This window comes from Hemitrygon akajei, chromosome 28, assembly GCF_048418815.1.
Source record: "Hemitrygon akajei chromosome 28, sHemAka1.3, whole genome shotgun sequence".
NCBI lineage: Eukaryota > Metazoa > Chordata > Chondrichthyes > Myliobatiformes > Dasyatidae > Hemitrygon > Hemitrygon akajei.
In genome coordinates, this window is record NC_133151.1 from 3,099,159 (window position 1) to 3,114,507 (window position 15,349).

Genomic DNA, 15,349 nt, shown 5'->3' on the forward strand with positions numbered 1-15,349 from the left:
TCGATTGCACAGTGAATCGATTTGGCCTGCTATGTGCAATCCCTCTTGGGCACGGGCTTTCAAGGGCACGTGCCTTTTGACCACACCGTAAGTTGCCCTGCGTGTACTGTTACTTAACACGACTCAGGTAAAAAATATTCATACTATTCAGTTGTAGTTCTTGCTCCATACGTACATAACACCCAGGGTGCTGGTGGTGTTGACCAGATCACCTCCAATCGCATCGTGAGCTTGTTGGACCTTTTCTGAGGTCAAACACGTTGATGCGCGCTGAGTCACCTGGTAAGATGGCGGATTTCCTCTAGTAAAAAACGTTGATGGACAGAATAGTGCTTGCTGCATCCAGGTGGTTTTGTGCCCGCTTTGAATGTGACTGGCGGCTTTGTCTCCCTATTTTCAACTCATGTCTTTAGATCAATATTAGAAGCCTCTGGATATTAGTCCAGTTTTTATTTAGCAATACGGCACAGTAACAGACCCTTCCGGCCAATTACACACACGGCCAAGTAACCTACTGACCCGTCTGTACGTCTTTGGAATGTGGGAGGAAAGTGGAACATGGTAGTGTAGTGGTTAGCATGACGCCTCACAGTGCCAGTGACCCGTTCAGTTCCCGCTGTTGCCTGTAAGGAGTTAGCACGTTCTCCCCGTGACTGTGCAGGTTTTCTCCCACAGTCCAATGACGTGCCGGTTGATTGGTCATTGTAAATTGTCCCATAATTAAGTAAGTGTTTGAGCAGCCACTGATGCTTCAATCACCGGGAAGCAGCCTCCGCCGGAATGATGTTCTCAGCTCTCTGCCAGATCATGGGGGGCAGGGGGTGGAGATGGTGGGTGCACATCTGTGGGGAACGGGTACGGGGAGCAGTCTATGGGAACAGGTGCTGGGGGGAGTCTGTGGGGAACTTTGTTGAGTGAACGTGGCTTTTTCTGCTGAGAGGTGACCTGATAGAGGTGTATAAGATGATGAGAGGCATTGATCGTGTGGATAGTCAGAGGCTTTGTCCCAGGGTAGAAATGGCTAGCACAAGAGGACACAGGTTTAATGGGCTTGAAAGTAGGTTACAGAGGAGATGTCAGGGTTACGTTTTTTACTCAGAGAGTGGTGAGTGCGTGGAATAGTCTGCCAGCGACGGTGGTGGAGGCAGATACGATAGGGTCTTTTAAGAGACTCCTGGATGGATTCATGGAGCTTAGAAGAATAGAGGACTAATGGTAACCCTAGGTAATTTCTAAAGTAAGTACATGTTCGGCACAGCTTTGTGGGCCAAAGGGCCAGTATTGTGCTGTAGGTTTTCTATGTTTCTATTAGCCGAGGGTTAAACTGGGGGTTGCTGGACTTGAAGGGCCAGAAGGGCCATATTCCGCACTGTATCCCAGTAAATAAATACACGGACAAGGACTTCTGCTCTAGGTGCCCTGAACAAAAATGTCAGAATGCCCTTGACGTGCATTTCTGACTAGTGTTGCTGAATGAGCAGCTGAATATTCCCACTCGAAGAAAAACAGGAGATCGTTAACCAAATGGGTTCGGTTACTCATTCACTCCAATTATTAAAATGCTAATCAATTCGTAATCATCAGCGTATTACAGAGAAGAGCTGACTGCAGAGCAAGGCACAGGGGCTATTGTGATTCTTCTTCACTGAGAAAATTGGAGCTACAGTAAAAGATCAGGCACGTAGGTCGTTTCCTTCAGAAATGTCTGTGGTGAACACAACTGCAGGAGGCTGAGGTATGCTGAGTGGGAAGGAAATACCACTTGGCAGGAAGGATGATAACTGGGGGGGGCATTGATTTAAGATCATAGAGGGCAAAAAAGAAATCTCACTCCAAGAGTCGGGGAGATCAGGAACCCACTCTGAGACAGTGCTGCTCGTCGTCACATTTATGAGCACAGTAATGTTCCTAGGACCAGTGGCCGCAACTTTCATCTCATGTTCTCGATATTTGTTGCTCATTTTTTAAATTATTATTATTTCTAATTTATGCATTTGCAGAGTTTGTTGTCTAATGCACTCTGGTGGAACGCCCTAGTTGGGCAGTCTTTCATTGAGCCTGTTGCGGTTGTTGTTCTATAGACTTGTTGAGTTCGCCCACAAGGACATGATTCTCAGTGTTGTTTATGGTGACATCTGTGTACTTTGAGAATTAGATTTACTTTGAACTGGAAATACACAATGTGCTGGAGGAGCTCAGGAGGTCAGACAGCCGACCTTTCAGTCCAAGACCCGTCGCGGTCCTGATGAAGGGCCTGGGCCCAAAACGTCGACTGTTTATTTAATCCCATCACGATCGCTGCCTGAACCTCCAGCATGTCAAGATTCCATTACCAAAGAATGCGTAAATCACACAACCTTGAGATTTGCTTGCCCACGGGGAGCCACGAAGCAAGAAACCTGAAAGAACCCAATCTAAAGGGAAAAAAATGTAGATCAGCACTCGATGCACAAGGAAAAAAATACAAGTCATTGTGTGTATCACTCTAGATTTCCAGCATTTGTGTCTTTGAACTGGATATGCTGTAACCCATGGGTTATATAGCTGTATGATATAATCGAAAATCAGACTAAAATTGGGAATTAAAATTAACCTGGGCAGGTCATCCCCAAGTTACGAATGGGTTCCACGTTCACGGATATTCATCAGTATAAAAGTACACAAAATCACTTGATATGGCTAACCCTCCCTCTGCAGTAATGTAATGGACGGTGTTCTTTTATCACGTCTAATTAACATGATTTTTTAAAACTGTTTTCCCCTGCCCGCTTTACAGTGGTACAGAATCAAGATGTCCCCCGCACAATGACTGGTTCCTCTGAGCTTGTAGTACAAGAGGATGTTACATTGTGTAGTAGAGTATTATTACACAAGTTATCAATAAGCGATTGCTTGTCAGCTTGTAAAAGGAATTCTCTCAAGTGGCCTCCCATCATAAAACAGGGGGCTTGAGTTCTTAAGACACAATGGTGTCTGATTACTGCAAGGTAATGTAAGCAGCTCCGACACAAACATGAAAACTCGCTCCGGATTTTCCGTCATCTGCAGAATCTAAACACGAGGAAGTCTGCAAACGCTGGAAATCCAGAGCACCACGCACAAAGTGCAGGAGGAACTCAGCAGACCGGGCAGCTTCCACGGAGGTGAATAAGCAGTCGACGTTTCGGGATGGGCCCCACCTTCAGGACTGGAAAGGAAGGGGGGAGAATTTTTTTTTAAAAAAGGTTGGGAGGAGGGGATGGAGGATATCAAGAAGGTGATAGGTGGATCTCACCCCTTTTTCAGTCCCGAAGAAGGGTCTCGGCCCAAAAAGTCGACTCTTTATTCATTTCCATAGATGCTACCTGGCTTTGTTGAGCTCCTCTGGTATTTTGTGTGTGCGCAGATTTGCAGAATACCGTGAGTTACATGTAAACAAGATCTTTCTCAAGCTGATTCTCATTTGAATTCGGTATTTATGGCAGCTTATTTATATGGATGGGGTGTCCATAAGTCAAGGATTTAAAACCCAGAAAAGGTTTTCAATTTCCAACTGCCGTTATCTATTTTTGTATTACCATCCCCCCGAGCCATTATTATGCAAATACAGGTCAAAACTGATTCTTTACCTCCTCTGTCTAGATGCTGCGGGATAAATTCCGCGAGTTTGCCCGCGACACCAGCAGCATCGGGCAGGAGCGCGTGGACTCAGTGAACCGAATGGCCGACGAGCAGATCGACCTGGGCCACTCGGAGAACGCCACCATCGCGGAGTGGAAGGACGGGCTGAACGAGGCCTGGGCCGACCTCCTGGAGCTCATCGACACCCGGACGCAGATGCTGGCGGCCTCGTACGAGCTGCACAGCTTCTACCACGACGCCAGGGAGACGCTGGACCGCATCCAGGAGAAGGAGAAGCAGCTTCCCGAGGAAATGGGCCGAGATCTAAACACGGTGGAGAGGATGCACCGAATGCACACCACGTACGAACATGACATTCAGGCACTGAGCGCACAGGTCAGGGTTCAAATCATTCCTTCCCTCGTTTACTCTGTGCCTTGCTGTTCTCCCTCCAGACCTACTTCTGTCCACTCCTGTCTGAACCCTAAGCATTTAGACAATAAGGCATAGGAGCAGAATTGAGCACTTCCATCATGGCTGGACCCTATTCTCCTGCCTTCTCCCTCTAACCTTGCTAACCAACATTCCTATTGACCTCTGCTTTAAATGTACCCAATGATTTGACCTCCACAACCGTCAGTGGCAACGAATTCCACAGATCCACCACGTTTGCTTTTCATACGTGATCTCCTGATCCTTGAAGAAACTGCGGTTGGGATGAGCTGCCCTCTGTTTCTCCTTTCTAAACCCAGGATGACCTATAACCATATGACAATTACAGCACGGAAACAGGCCATCTCAGCCCCTCTAGTCTGTGCCGAACGCTTACTCTCATCTAGTCCCACTGACCTGCACTCAGCCCATAACCCTCCATTCCTTTCCTGTCCACATACCTATCCAATTTTTTTTTAAATGACAAAATTGAACCTGCCTCTACCACTTCTTCTGAAAGCTCGTTCCACACAGCTACCACTCTCTGAGTAAAGAAGTTCCCCCTCGTGTTACCCCTAAACTTTTGCCCCTTAACTCTCAACTGATGTCCTCTTGTTTGAATCTCCCCTACTCTCAATGGAAAAAGCCTATCCACGTCAACTCTATCTATCCCCCTCATAATTTTAAATACCTCTATCAAGTTTGCCTTCAACCTTCTACGCTCCAAAGAATAAAGACCTAACTTGTTCAACTTTTCTCTGTAACTTAGGTGCTGAAACCCAGGTAACATTCTAGTAAATCTGCTCTGTACTCTCTCTATTTTGTTGACATCTTTCCTATAATTTGGTGACCAGAACTGTACACAGTACTCCAAATTTGGCCTCACCAATGCCTTGTACAATTTTAACATTACATCCCAACTCCTATACTCAATGCTCTGATCTATAAAGGCCAGCATACCAAAAGCTTTCTTCACCACCCTATCCACATGAGATTCCACCTTCAGGGAACTAAGCACCATTATTCCTAGATCACTCTGTTCTACTGCATTCATCAATGCTGTATGTCCTATTTTGATTAGTCCTACCAAAATGTAGCACCTAGTCCAACTCTTTTAGGATCTCCTGATCTCGTCAATCAGAATCAGAACCAGTTTTATTATCAACGACATGTGTTGTGAAATTTGTTAATATAGTAGCAGCAGTTCAATGTAATACATAATATAGAAGAAGGAAGTGATAATTAAATACTGAGCCCGAAGCATCCACTATTTATTCTTCCCACCCCCTCAACCCCCATAGATGCTGCTTGACTTGCTGAATCCCAAACACAAGGAAATCTGCAGATGCTGGAAATTCAAGCAACGCACACAAAATGCTGGTGGAACACAGCAGACCAGGTAGCATCTGTAAGGAGAAGGTCCTGACGAAGGGTCTGGGCCTGAAACGTCGACAGTGCTTCTCCTTATAGATGCTGCCTGGCCTGCTGTGTTCCACCAGCATTTTGTGTGCGTTGCTGAATCCCTCCTGCATTTTGTATCTGTTGCTCAAGGTCTATTAACCTTTGCTTCAAGGAGAACATTGTTTTCATTGTGTTTTGATGGTGAGGTTTGCCTCTGAAAATATCTTGAAGGTTGACTCTAGTTGTAGTACTGTACACACTCAGTGGCTGCTCTATTAGGTACACTTGTTTGTTAATGCAAATATCCATTCAGCCCATCAATATGGCAGCAACTCAGGGCGTAAATGCATGCAGTCATGGTCAAGTTGCCATTCCGTCCAAACATCAGAATGGGGAAAGAATGTGATCTAACTGACGTTGACGGTGGAGTGGTTGTTGGTGCCAGATGGGGTGGTTTGAGTATCTCAGAAACTGCTGATCTCCTGGGATTTTCACACACAACAGTCTCTGGAGTTTACAGGGAATGGTGTGAAAACAAAAGAGATTTATCTGCTGAGCAACAGCGTTAATGAGAGAAGTCAGACTGGTTCAAGCTGACAGGAAGGCGACAGTAACTCAGGTAACTGCGTGCTACAACAATGATGTGCAGAAGGGCATCGCTGATCGTGTATGTTGAATCGTGAAGGAGCGGTCTACAGCAGCAGGAGACCACACCCGTACCTAATAGAGTGGCCACTGAGTGTTATCCTCATTTGCTAATTGTGCTACTGACCACTCAACGTTTTCCCTTGTTGACAACGCAGGTGAAGCAGGTACAGGAGGACGCTTCTCACCTGCGGTCGGCGTACGCCGGCGAGAAGGCGGAGGACATCCAGCGGCACGAGGATAACGTCGTGGATGCCTGGAACGCCCTCCTCAACTCCAGCAAGGGGCGCAAGCAGATGCTGTCGGATTCGGTCGAGAAGTTCCGCTTCTTCAACCTGGTCCGAGCCCTGATGCTCTGGATGGACGATGTCACCAGGCAAATGGACGCTCAGGAGAAGCCAAGGTATTTCTAATCTCGTCCTTGAGCGGGGGTGGGCATTGGACCATTTCTTCTATTTTTTTTAAATATCCAAATATCTTTATTACAAATTCAGTGCTACAGTATATACAAACCAGTGACTAACGCAATTACTTCACTAAATTGTTGTTGTTGGTCGTCCTTCGGAGTCGAAGACGATCACGACTTCTGTCAGGTGGAGGGTTTGTGACTGTGGGTCCGGAGGTGACTGGTGTGGCCAATCCGGGCCCTGAAAGCTCGCCCACATGTGGGACACATGAGGGTAGGTGCTGCAGTGGACGTGGAGGTAGTTCGAGCCTCGCGCGCGGCGCGTTTCCTCTGAGCCTCTGCGGCGCGTCTGATTTCTGCTGCATACGCTCCTTCAGTGGTCCTGCTCCACCAGGTTGGGCGGTCCAGAGCAAGCGATTCCCAGCTACTGGGATTGATGTTGAGGTCTTTGAGGGACACTTTGAGGCAGTCTTTGAAACGTTTCTTCTGCCCTCCAACTGAGCGCTTGCCCTGGCTCAGCTCTCCGTACAGCAGCTGTTTTGGTAGTCGACTGTCAGACATCCTGACGACGTGGCCAGCCCATCTGGCTAAATTAGACAATAGACATTAAATTAAAATGTTTCCATCTCTGTCAGCGACTGCAATACCCCACCCCCCGCAGAGCCCAGCGGTCCCGGAGCGCCTCTAAGGTCACCGTGGTCTGCGTGTGTTCCATCTCAATATTTGCCCAGGCACGAACATACCCCCTAAACGTGGCTAGACAGTCTGCCCAGGCAGAACCCGCTGCCATCCATTGCCAAGACCCACGGATGGCTGATTTCTCCAGCCCCAGGAGCAAGTTGACAAGGACATCGTCATCCCTCCATGCCCCCTCCTTACTGGATGACCATATATAAATAGGGTGGGGCTAAAATGCAACCAGAGGGCGAGAAACAGCCCACGCAGATACGCAAATAGGGACTGCAGCCTCACGCGCTCCATTTACATGTGGTACACGGTCTCCTCCAGCCCACAGAAGTGGCATGCGGGTGAGAGATCCATGTACAAGCTAAAGAACTTATTGCAGGGCACCTCTCTATGCAGCACCCTCCACCCCAGATCCCCAAGATGCATGGGAAGAACTCCCTCGTAAAGGGACTTCCATTTGGGACCTCCCTCACCTCTAGGTGGAAAGACCAACCACCATGGCGTATCGGGACGCTGGACAAAGTGGAGGGTGTGGGGCAGCAGCCCGTAGCGATACCTCCTACTTGCATCCCTGAATGGGATTGTGGGTGTCGAGGAGAGACGGCTCAAGTTGTGTGGACTTGGCTCTCGGATGAGATTGTGGGGCCTGGGGGAGCCATGCTCAGGGCTCTGTGTATGTTAAAGCGTATCTGTCGTTTTTGACTTCATGGAGTCGACGTCCCTACCAAAGGAGGCGTAAGGCACTCCTGCCCTCCGCTAGCCTGAGGGTCACGGAGGAAACTGAAGCACAAAGCCAAAATCCACAAGGCCACAGGGACGATGTACAGAGTCAACGCAGACAGTATCCTCTCTTTTTATGCTGTATATCAGTGATTTAGATGATGGAACGGATGGCCTTGTTGCCAAGTTTGCAGGTGATACGAAGATTGGCAGAGGGGCAGGTAGTGTTGAGGAAACAGGTAGGATGCAGAAGGACTGAGACAGATCAGGAGAATGGGCAAGAAAGTGGGAAATGAAATACAATGTTGGAAAATGCACGGTCATGCACTGTGGTAGTAGAAATAAAGGTGGAGACTATTTTCTAAATGGGGAGAGAATCCAAAAATCAGAGATGCAAAGGGACTTGGGAGTCCTAGTTTCCGAACATCCCAAAGGTTAACTTGCAGGTAGAGCCGGTGGTGAAGAAGACAAATGCAGTGTTAGCATTCATTTCAAGAGGTCTCGAATACAAGAGCAAGATGTGATGCTGAGTCTTTATAATAGACAATAGGTTCAGGAGTAGGCCATTCGGCCCTTCGAGACAGCACCGCCATTCACTGTGATCATGGCTGATCATCCACAGTCAGTACCCCGTTCCTGCCCTCTCCCCATATCCCATGATCCCACTATCTATAAGAGCTCTATCTAACTCTCTCTTAGAGACTTGGCCTCCACTGCCTTCTGGGGCAGAGCATTCCACAGATCCACCAAAAGTTTTTCCGCATTTCAGTTCTAAATGGCCTACCCCTTATTCTTAAACTATGGCCTCTAGTTCTGGACTCACCGATCAGTGGGAACATGCTTCCTGCCTCCAGCGTGTCCAATCTGTTAATAATCTTATATGTTTCAATCAGATCCCCTCTCATCCTTTTAAATTCCAGTGAACTGGTGTGGCCTCACCTTGAGTATTGTGAACCGTTTTGGGCTCCTCATCACTAAGAAAAGATGTGCTGGCATTGGAGAGAGGGCCAGAGGAGGTTCCCAAGGATGATCCTGGAGATGAGAGCAACGTTTGACGGCTCTGGGTCTGTACTCGCTGGAGTTTAGAAGGATGAGGGGGATCTCGTTGAATCCTTTCGAATGTTCACAGACACGGACAGAGTAGACGTGGAAAGGATGTTTCTCGGACAAGAGGGCACAGCCTCAGGATAGAGAGGCGTCCATCTATAACAGGGATGCGGCAGCAAGGGAGAGAGAGAGAGGTCGCTCCTGCAAGGAGGGCAGGAGCCCAGCAGCTCGCTGCTCCGATGTTACAGTCCTCCGCGTTGCTTCTCCAAAACCCCATCCCAAGTACTGACAGGCTCTCTTTTTCCGTTGAAAGAGTGGGGGACCACTGAAGTACAGGGCCTTCCTCTTAACTAGAGTTAAGATTGGATCAGCCATGATCTTGTTGAATGGCGGAGCAGGCTTGAGGGGCCGATTGGCCTACTCCTGCTCCTATCTCTTATGTTCTTATGTTATGTTCCTCTGACAGCAGCCGGCGATTAGCAAACACACGATCTATATGTAAAAGCTATCTATGTATTTAATATTTATTGTGCTTTTTTAAAAAAAATTATTGCGTTCTCTATCTTACTGTGTTTTTTTTGGTACTGTATCAGATCCAGAGTAACAACTATTTCATCCTCCTTTGGAAATGACATTAAACAATTTTGCGTCATTAATCTTACATGATCTTGAAGATGAGAGAGCGCGAGTCTTAGTGAAGGGAAGTTTTTAATTTCGCACTGTAAGAGGCAAAGCGTAACGTCTGTAATTTAAAGAGAGATCGGTGCAGATTGTGTGCTTGGCGTTCCTTCAGTGTTGGACCTCTGCTGTAAGTGACTTATCCCTGATGTGTTTTGCACAAGCTGATCTGAATGGAGCAGGTGTATTAGGGTTGGGGTTAGTTCTTGCAAAATCCACATTCGATCTCCTCGAGGAGGAAATTGGCAGATGGGATTTAACGCAGACAAGTTCGGTAGGACCAACCAGTGTTAGGACTTATACAGTGAACGGTCGGGCACTGAGGAGTGTGGTAGAACAAAGGGATCTGGGAATAGAGGTCCATAATTCGTTGAAAGTGGCATCGCAGGTAGATAGGCTCATAAAGAAAGGCATATTGGCCTTCATAATTCAAAGTACTGAGTACAGGAGGTGGGATGTTATGTATAAGATATTGGTGAAGCCTAATTTGGAGTATTGAGTGCAGTTTTGGTCACCTATCTACAGGAAAGATGTAAATAAGGTTGAAAGAGTACAGAGAAAATTTACAATGTTGCTTGAGTTATAAGAAAAGATTGAATAGGTTAGGACTTTATTCCTTGGAATGTAGAAGATTGAGGGGAGATTTGATAGAGGTATCCAAAATTATGAGGGGTACAGATGAGGTAAATGGAAGCAGGCTTTTCCCACTGAGGTTGGGTGGGACTACAACCAGAGGTCATGGGTTAGGGGTGAAAGGTGAAGAGGAACATGAGGGGAAACTTCTGCATTGAGAGGGTTGTGTGAGTGTGGAATGAGCTGCCAGCACAATTGGTGCGTGCGAGCTCGATTTCAACGTTTAAGAGGTGTGGATGGGTACGTGGATGGCAGGCTTATGGAGGGCTATGGTGTCCCAGTGCAGGCCGATAGGAGTAGATGGTTCAGCATGGACTAGATGGGCCGAAGCCCCTGTTTCTCCGCTGGTCTCTTCTATGACTCTTAAGGTCGGCGATCGGTCGATGCCTCACTGAAGGAGCATTGGAGCCAGTTGGAGGTCCTGATCACCGCCCAAAATTAAAAGTCATGTGCAGCACAGGAGTGGGATTTAAGGAGGGGGAGTTGCTGGCTCAGGCCACAAGATTCACCAATAAATTAACAGCAGAGGATTGAGTCTGGGATGACTGATGACGTAAGTTGGCAAGTTCAAGATTCACGGTTGTTTATTGTTGAGTGCAAAGAAGAAAAAAAATTATTATTACCCCAGATCAATGCAGTATGCAAACACAATAAACATAAAGAACAGAATTTTTAAAAATCAATAAATATAACGGCAGTCCTATAAGCCACAACGTACAAGTAACGAAATGTGGCCTTGTATACATAAGATTCATTGTTATTTATATATATATATTGATTGCATGTACAGAAGGTGATGCTAGATGCAGGGGTATATGTACATAAGTGTGGTCAAGACTATTGTCATAGCTACATACATGTAAACCGTCGAACAAGACAACGTTTCTGCGGACCAGGGTGTAAAGCACAGTAGTACACATAATACGCAATAACTTAGGAAAGTAAGGATAAAATCTGCAGATGAATTGCTCATAAATAAACAAAGTAAAGTGCATAAATTAAATATTGTCGGGTACAGAACAGATTAACCGGTGACACTTCGAATGCGATGCGGCAGGGAGTTCAGAAGCCTGATGGCCCGAGGGAAGACACTGTTTCCCATCCTGACCGTTCTTGTCTTTATGCATCGGAGTCTTGCTTGATGGTCGGATGCTGGATGTAGGTGTGGAAAGGATGTTTCCCATGGTGGGGGAGTCTAGGACAAGCGGGCACAGCCTCAGGATAGAGGGGCGGCCATTTGAAACGGGGATGTAGAAACTTCTTTAGCCAGACGGTGGTGAATTTGTGAAATTTATTACCACAGGCAGCTGTGGGGGCCAGGTCGTTGGGTGTATTTAAGGCAGAGCTTGTTCAGTTCTTGCTTGGACATGGCATCAAAAGTTATGGGGAGAGGGCTGGAGAGGGGAGAAAAGGATCAGCCATGATTGAATGGCAGAGCAGACTCGATGGGCCAAATGGCCTACTTCTGCTCTGACATCTTATGGATGGACGGGTGGGATCCTGGATAATACTAAGGGCCCTGCGTACGCAGCGCTCCCGATAAATGTCCCCGATGGATGGTAGGGAGACTCTTGACAGGAACTGATAAAGTGACGAGGTGATTCTTGGCAAGACGAACTCTTCCAGGTATCAGCGAGGTATATGTGCATTCTGTAGGATAGTGATTGTATCGGTGCAGGTGTGAAGTGTAAGTGTAAATGGCAGCGAGGGGGAGAGGGGTGAGGGTGTGTGGAGAGGGGTGGGTGATGTATATGCAGAGGGTTAATGGGTGAAGGTATTGATCAGCGTGACGGGTTGGAACTATTTTTGAGTCTAGCAGCCCTGGCGAGCATAGCCTCTTCCCTGGCGGTTCTTGGTTAAAGGTAAGAGCATCTCTGGCTCCGCTCTGTACGAAAGAGCCGAGCGCAGCGCTTACGTTCCACTGAATCTCCACGCTCTCCCCTTGCAGGGACGTCTCTTCAGCAGACCTGACCATAAAGAACCATCAAGGAATCAAGTCAGAAATCGATGCCCGGGATGACAGCTTTACTGCCAGCATTGAGATGGGCAATGCCCTTCTAGCCAAGAACCACTACGCTTCAGATGAGGTAGGAGAACCCTTTGCACATTTCTCCTGGTCAAGTTGTTCACCTGATAATGATTCTGCTTTAACTATCTGCCCTGATTCCAAATACCTGCAGTAATACTAATAGTACAATAATGCAGTAATACAGTAGTACAGTAATATTAATCGGTGTCTGTGATGGTACTGTTCCAAGCCTACACTGACATCGCTCCCCAGCTCTTCCCGCGCCACGCCGACATCGTCCCCCCCAGCTCTTCCCGCGCCACGCCGACATCGCCCCCCCAGCTCTTCCCACGCCACGCCGACATCGTCCCCCCCCAGCTCTTCCCGCGCCACGCCAACATCGCCCCCCCAGCTCTTCCCGCGCCACGCCGACATCGCCCCCCACAGCTCTTCCCGCGCCACGCCGACATCGACCCCCCCAGCTCTTCCCTCACCACACCGACATCACCCCCCCAGCTCTTCCCGCGCCACGCCGACATCACCCCCCCACAGCTCTTCCTGCGCCACGCCGACATCACCCCCCCACAGCTCTTCCTGCGCCACACCGACATCACCCCCCCACAGCTCTTCCTGCGCCACGCTGACATCGCCCCCCCCCCCCCCAGTTCTTCCCATGGCATGCCGACATCGTCCCCCCCAACTCTTCCATCGCTGCATCGACAAGTTCATTGCTGCTGCTTCCTGCACCCATGCTGAGCTCATCGATTTCATCAACTTTGCCTCCCTCTTCCACCCTGCCCTCAAATTCACTTGGTCCATTCCCTACACCTCGCCTCCCCTTTCTCGATCTCTCTGTCTCCATCTCTGCCATAATGACTGGTATCTTTTGTAGACCCACTAACTCTCACAGCACCCACCTTCTCTCCTTCACCGTTCCCCATTCCCATTTCCTTTACCTGCCCATCACCTCCCTCTGGAGCTCCTTCCCCCTTTCCCTTTCTTCCACGGCCTTCTGTCCTCTCCTATCAGACTCCCCCTTCTCCAGCCCTGTATCTCTTGGGTCTCAGCCCGAAACGTCGACTGTTTACTCTTTTCCATAGGTGCTGCCTGGCCTGCTGAGTTCCTCCAGCATTTTGTGTGTGTGTGTGTGTGTGTGTGTGTGTGTGTGTGTGTGTGTGTGTGTGTGTGTGTGTGTGTGTGTGTGTGTGTGTGTGTGTGTGTGTGTGTGTGTGTGTGTGTGTGTGAGTGTGTAACTTCCCAGCTCTTTACCTCACCCCTCACTCTCTCCCGGTTTCATCCATCACCGGTCCCCCTTGTACTTCTTCCTCCCATCCCCCCACCTTCTTACTCCGACTTCTCCTCTTCCTTCCCGGTCCTGAAGAAGGGTCTCAGCCCAAAATGCCAACTGTTTATTTATTTCCATGGATGTTACCTGGCCCTGCTGAGCCCCTCCAGTATTTTGTGTTGGTTGCTTTCTGATGGTATATTGTTTACTTCAATAACCTTTCACTGGCGCTTACATTATAAGCATGTTTACCTCCCTGAAGCAAGAATGCTTTTTCATTTATTTTATGAGAGGAAAGACTCTCATAAATCTAAAAAAGCATGGATCCAATATGGGATAGAACCATTGAATCATAGAACGTTAGCACAGAAACAGGCCTTTTGGCCCTTCTTGGCTGTGCCGAACCATTTCTCTGCCTAGTCCCACTGACCTGCACCTGGCCCATATCCCTCCATACCCCTCTCATCCATGTAACTGCCCAAGTTTTTCTTAAATGTTAAAAGTGAGATAGAAGGATAAAGTTAAAAGGATCTAGAAGTTTTTTACTCTATCTTCTCAGTATTATTTATTTACTTAATTTATTCTTTTTGTAGTTGCGCATGTTGTCTTCTTTTTCACACTGGTTGGCAGTGTGCAGTTTTCCTATAGTATTTATTAGTTATGCCGTCAACGCCTGCAAGGAAATGATCCTCAGGGTAGTAAATGGTGACCTACAAGCGCTTTGATAATAAAATATAAGGAGTTCGTTAGTTCTCCCTGTGACCGTGTGGGTTTCCTCTGGGTGCTCCAGTTTCTCCCCCATTCCGGTTGGTAGGTTTAATTGGCCGTTGCAAACTGTCCCATGATTAGGTGAGGGTTAAATCGGGGGGGTCGCTGGGTGGCGCAGCGCAAAGGGCCGCAGTGTAGCGGAATGAATTTACTTTGGACTCTCCTGTTAGATTGCGGAGAAGTTATCCCAGCTCCAGGAAAGGAGGAAAGAGGTCAATGACAAGTGGAAGGAGAAGGAGGACTGGCTGCAGCTTGGTGAGAATAATTACTGGGCGTTGTTCATGTGCGTTCGGTGAAAACTTCCGCCAGAGGGTAACAGGCCCTCGCACCTTGCCGTCTGCGTCGTGTGTTGCCAGTGTTGGAAAATCAAGCAATTTCTTTTCTTTTTAAATCTATTCATTGATTTTCGAACAAGACATAATAAAATCAGAATACAGAGAGATTGGGAATACAAAATTAATAGAACAGTATATACAGTAACAACTATTAGTAACACAAATGTGCCAGATCTCCCAAATTCATCCTGTATTTATAATGAAAAGAAAATCCCCCAAATTTAATTTTTTTAAAAAAAAAACAACTATCTAACGTGAGAACAAATAACTGGGCTATTATATTACAACAGGTATAAATAGTAGTGTCAATAACTCCGCTCCTCTATCCAAATACTTAAAGGTGATAAAGGAAGTTTGGGAAAGGTCAATTTAGCTCATTTGAAAGTGTTTAATAAATGGTCTCCAGGTTTCTTCAAATTTAACCGAAGGGTCAGAAATAACACTTCTAATTTTCTCTAAATTTAAACAAGATATAGTTTGGGAAGACCATTGGAATGTAATTGGAGGATTAATCTCTTTCCAGTTGAATAAAGTGGATCTTCTGGCCATTAATGTAGCAAATGCAATCATCCAGCGAGCCGCTAGGGATAAATGACTATTATCCACCATTGGTAAGCCAGAAATCGCAGTAATAGGGTGAGGGTGTAAATTAATACTCAAAACTGTTGAAAGAATACCAAAAATATCTTCCCAATATTTCTCCA

General features: G+C 47.3%; 1 protein-coding gene across 4 annotated transcripts in view; it reads left to right on the forward strand.

Moving 5' to 3' along the window:
* LOC140717621 (spectrin beta chain, non-erythrocytic 1-like) overlaps window positions 1-15,349 on the forward strand; it is a 448,197-nt gene that overhangs the window by 397,600 nt on the left and 35,248 nt on the right. For all 4 annotated transcript variants that reach the window (XM_073031202.1, XM_073031201.1, XM_073031203.1 and 1 more), the window contains exons 26-29: window positions 3,622-3,996; window positions 6,237-6,481; window positions 12,198-12,336; window positions 14,481-14,565. In XM_073031202.1, coding sequence (XP_072887303.1) covers window positions 3,622-3,996; window positions 6,237-6,481; window positions 12,198-12,336; window positions 14,481-14,565 — 844 coding nt within the window. The remainder of the gene's footprint in view (window positions 1-3,621; window positions 3,997-6,236; window positions 6,482-12,197; window positions 12,337-14,480; window positions 14,566-15,349) is intronic.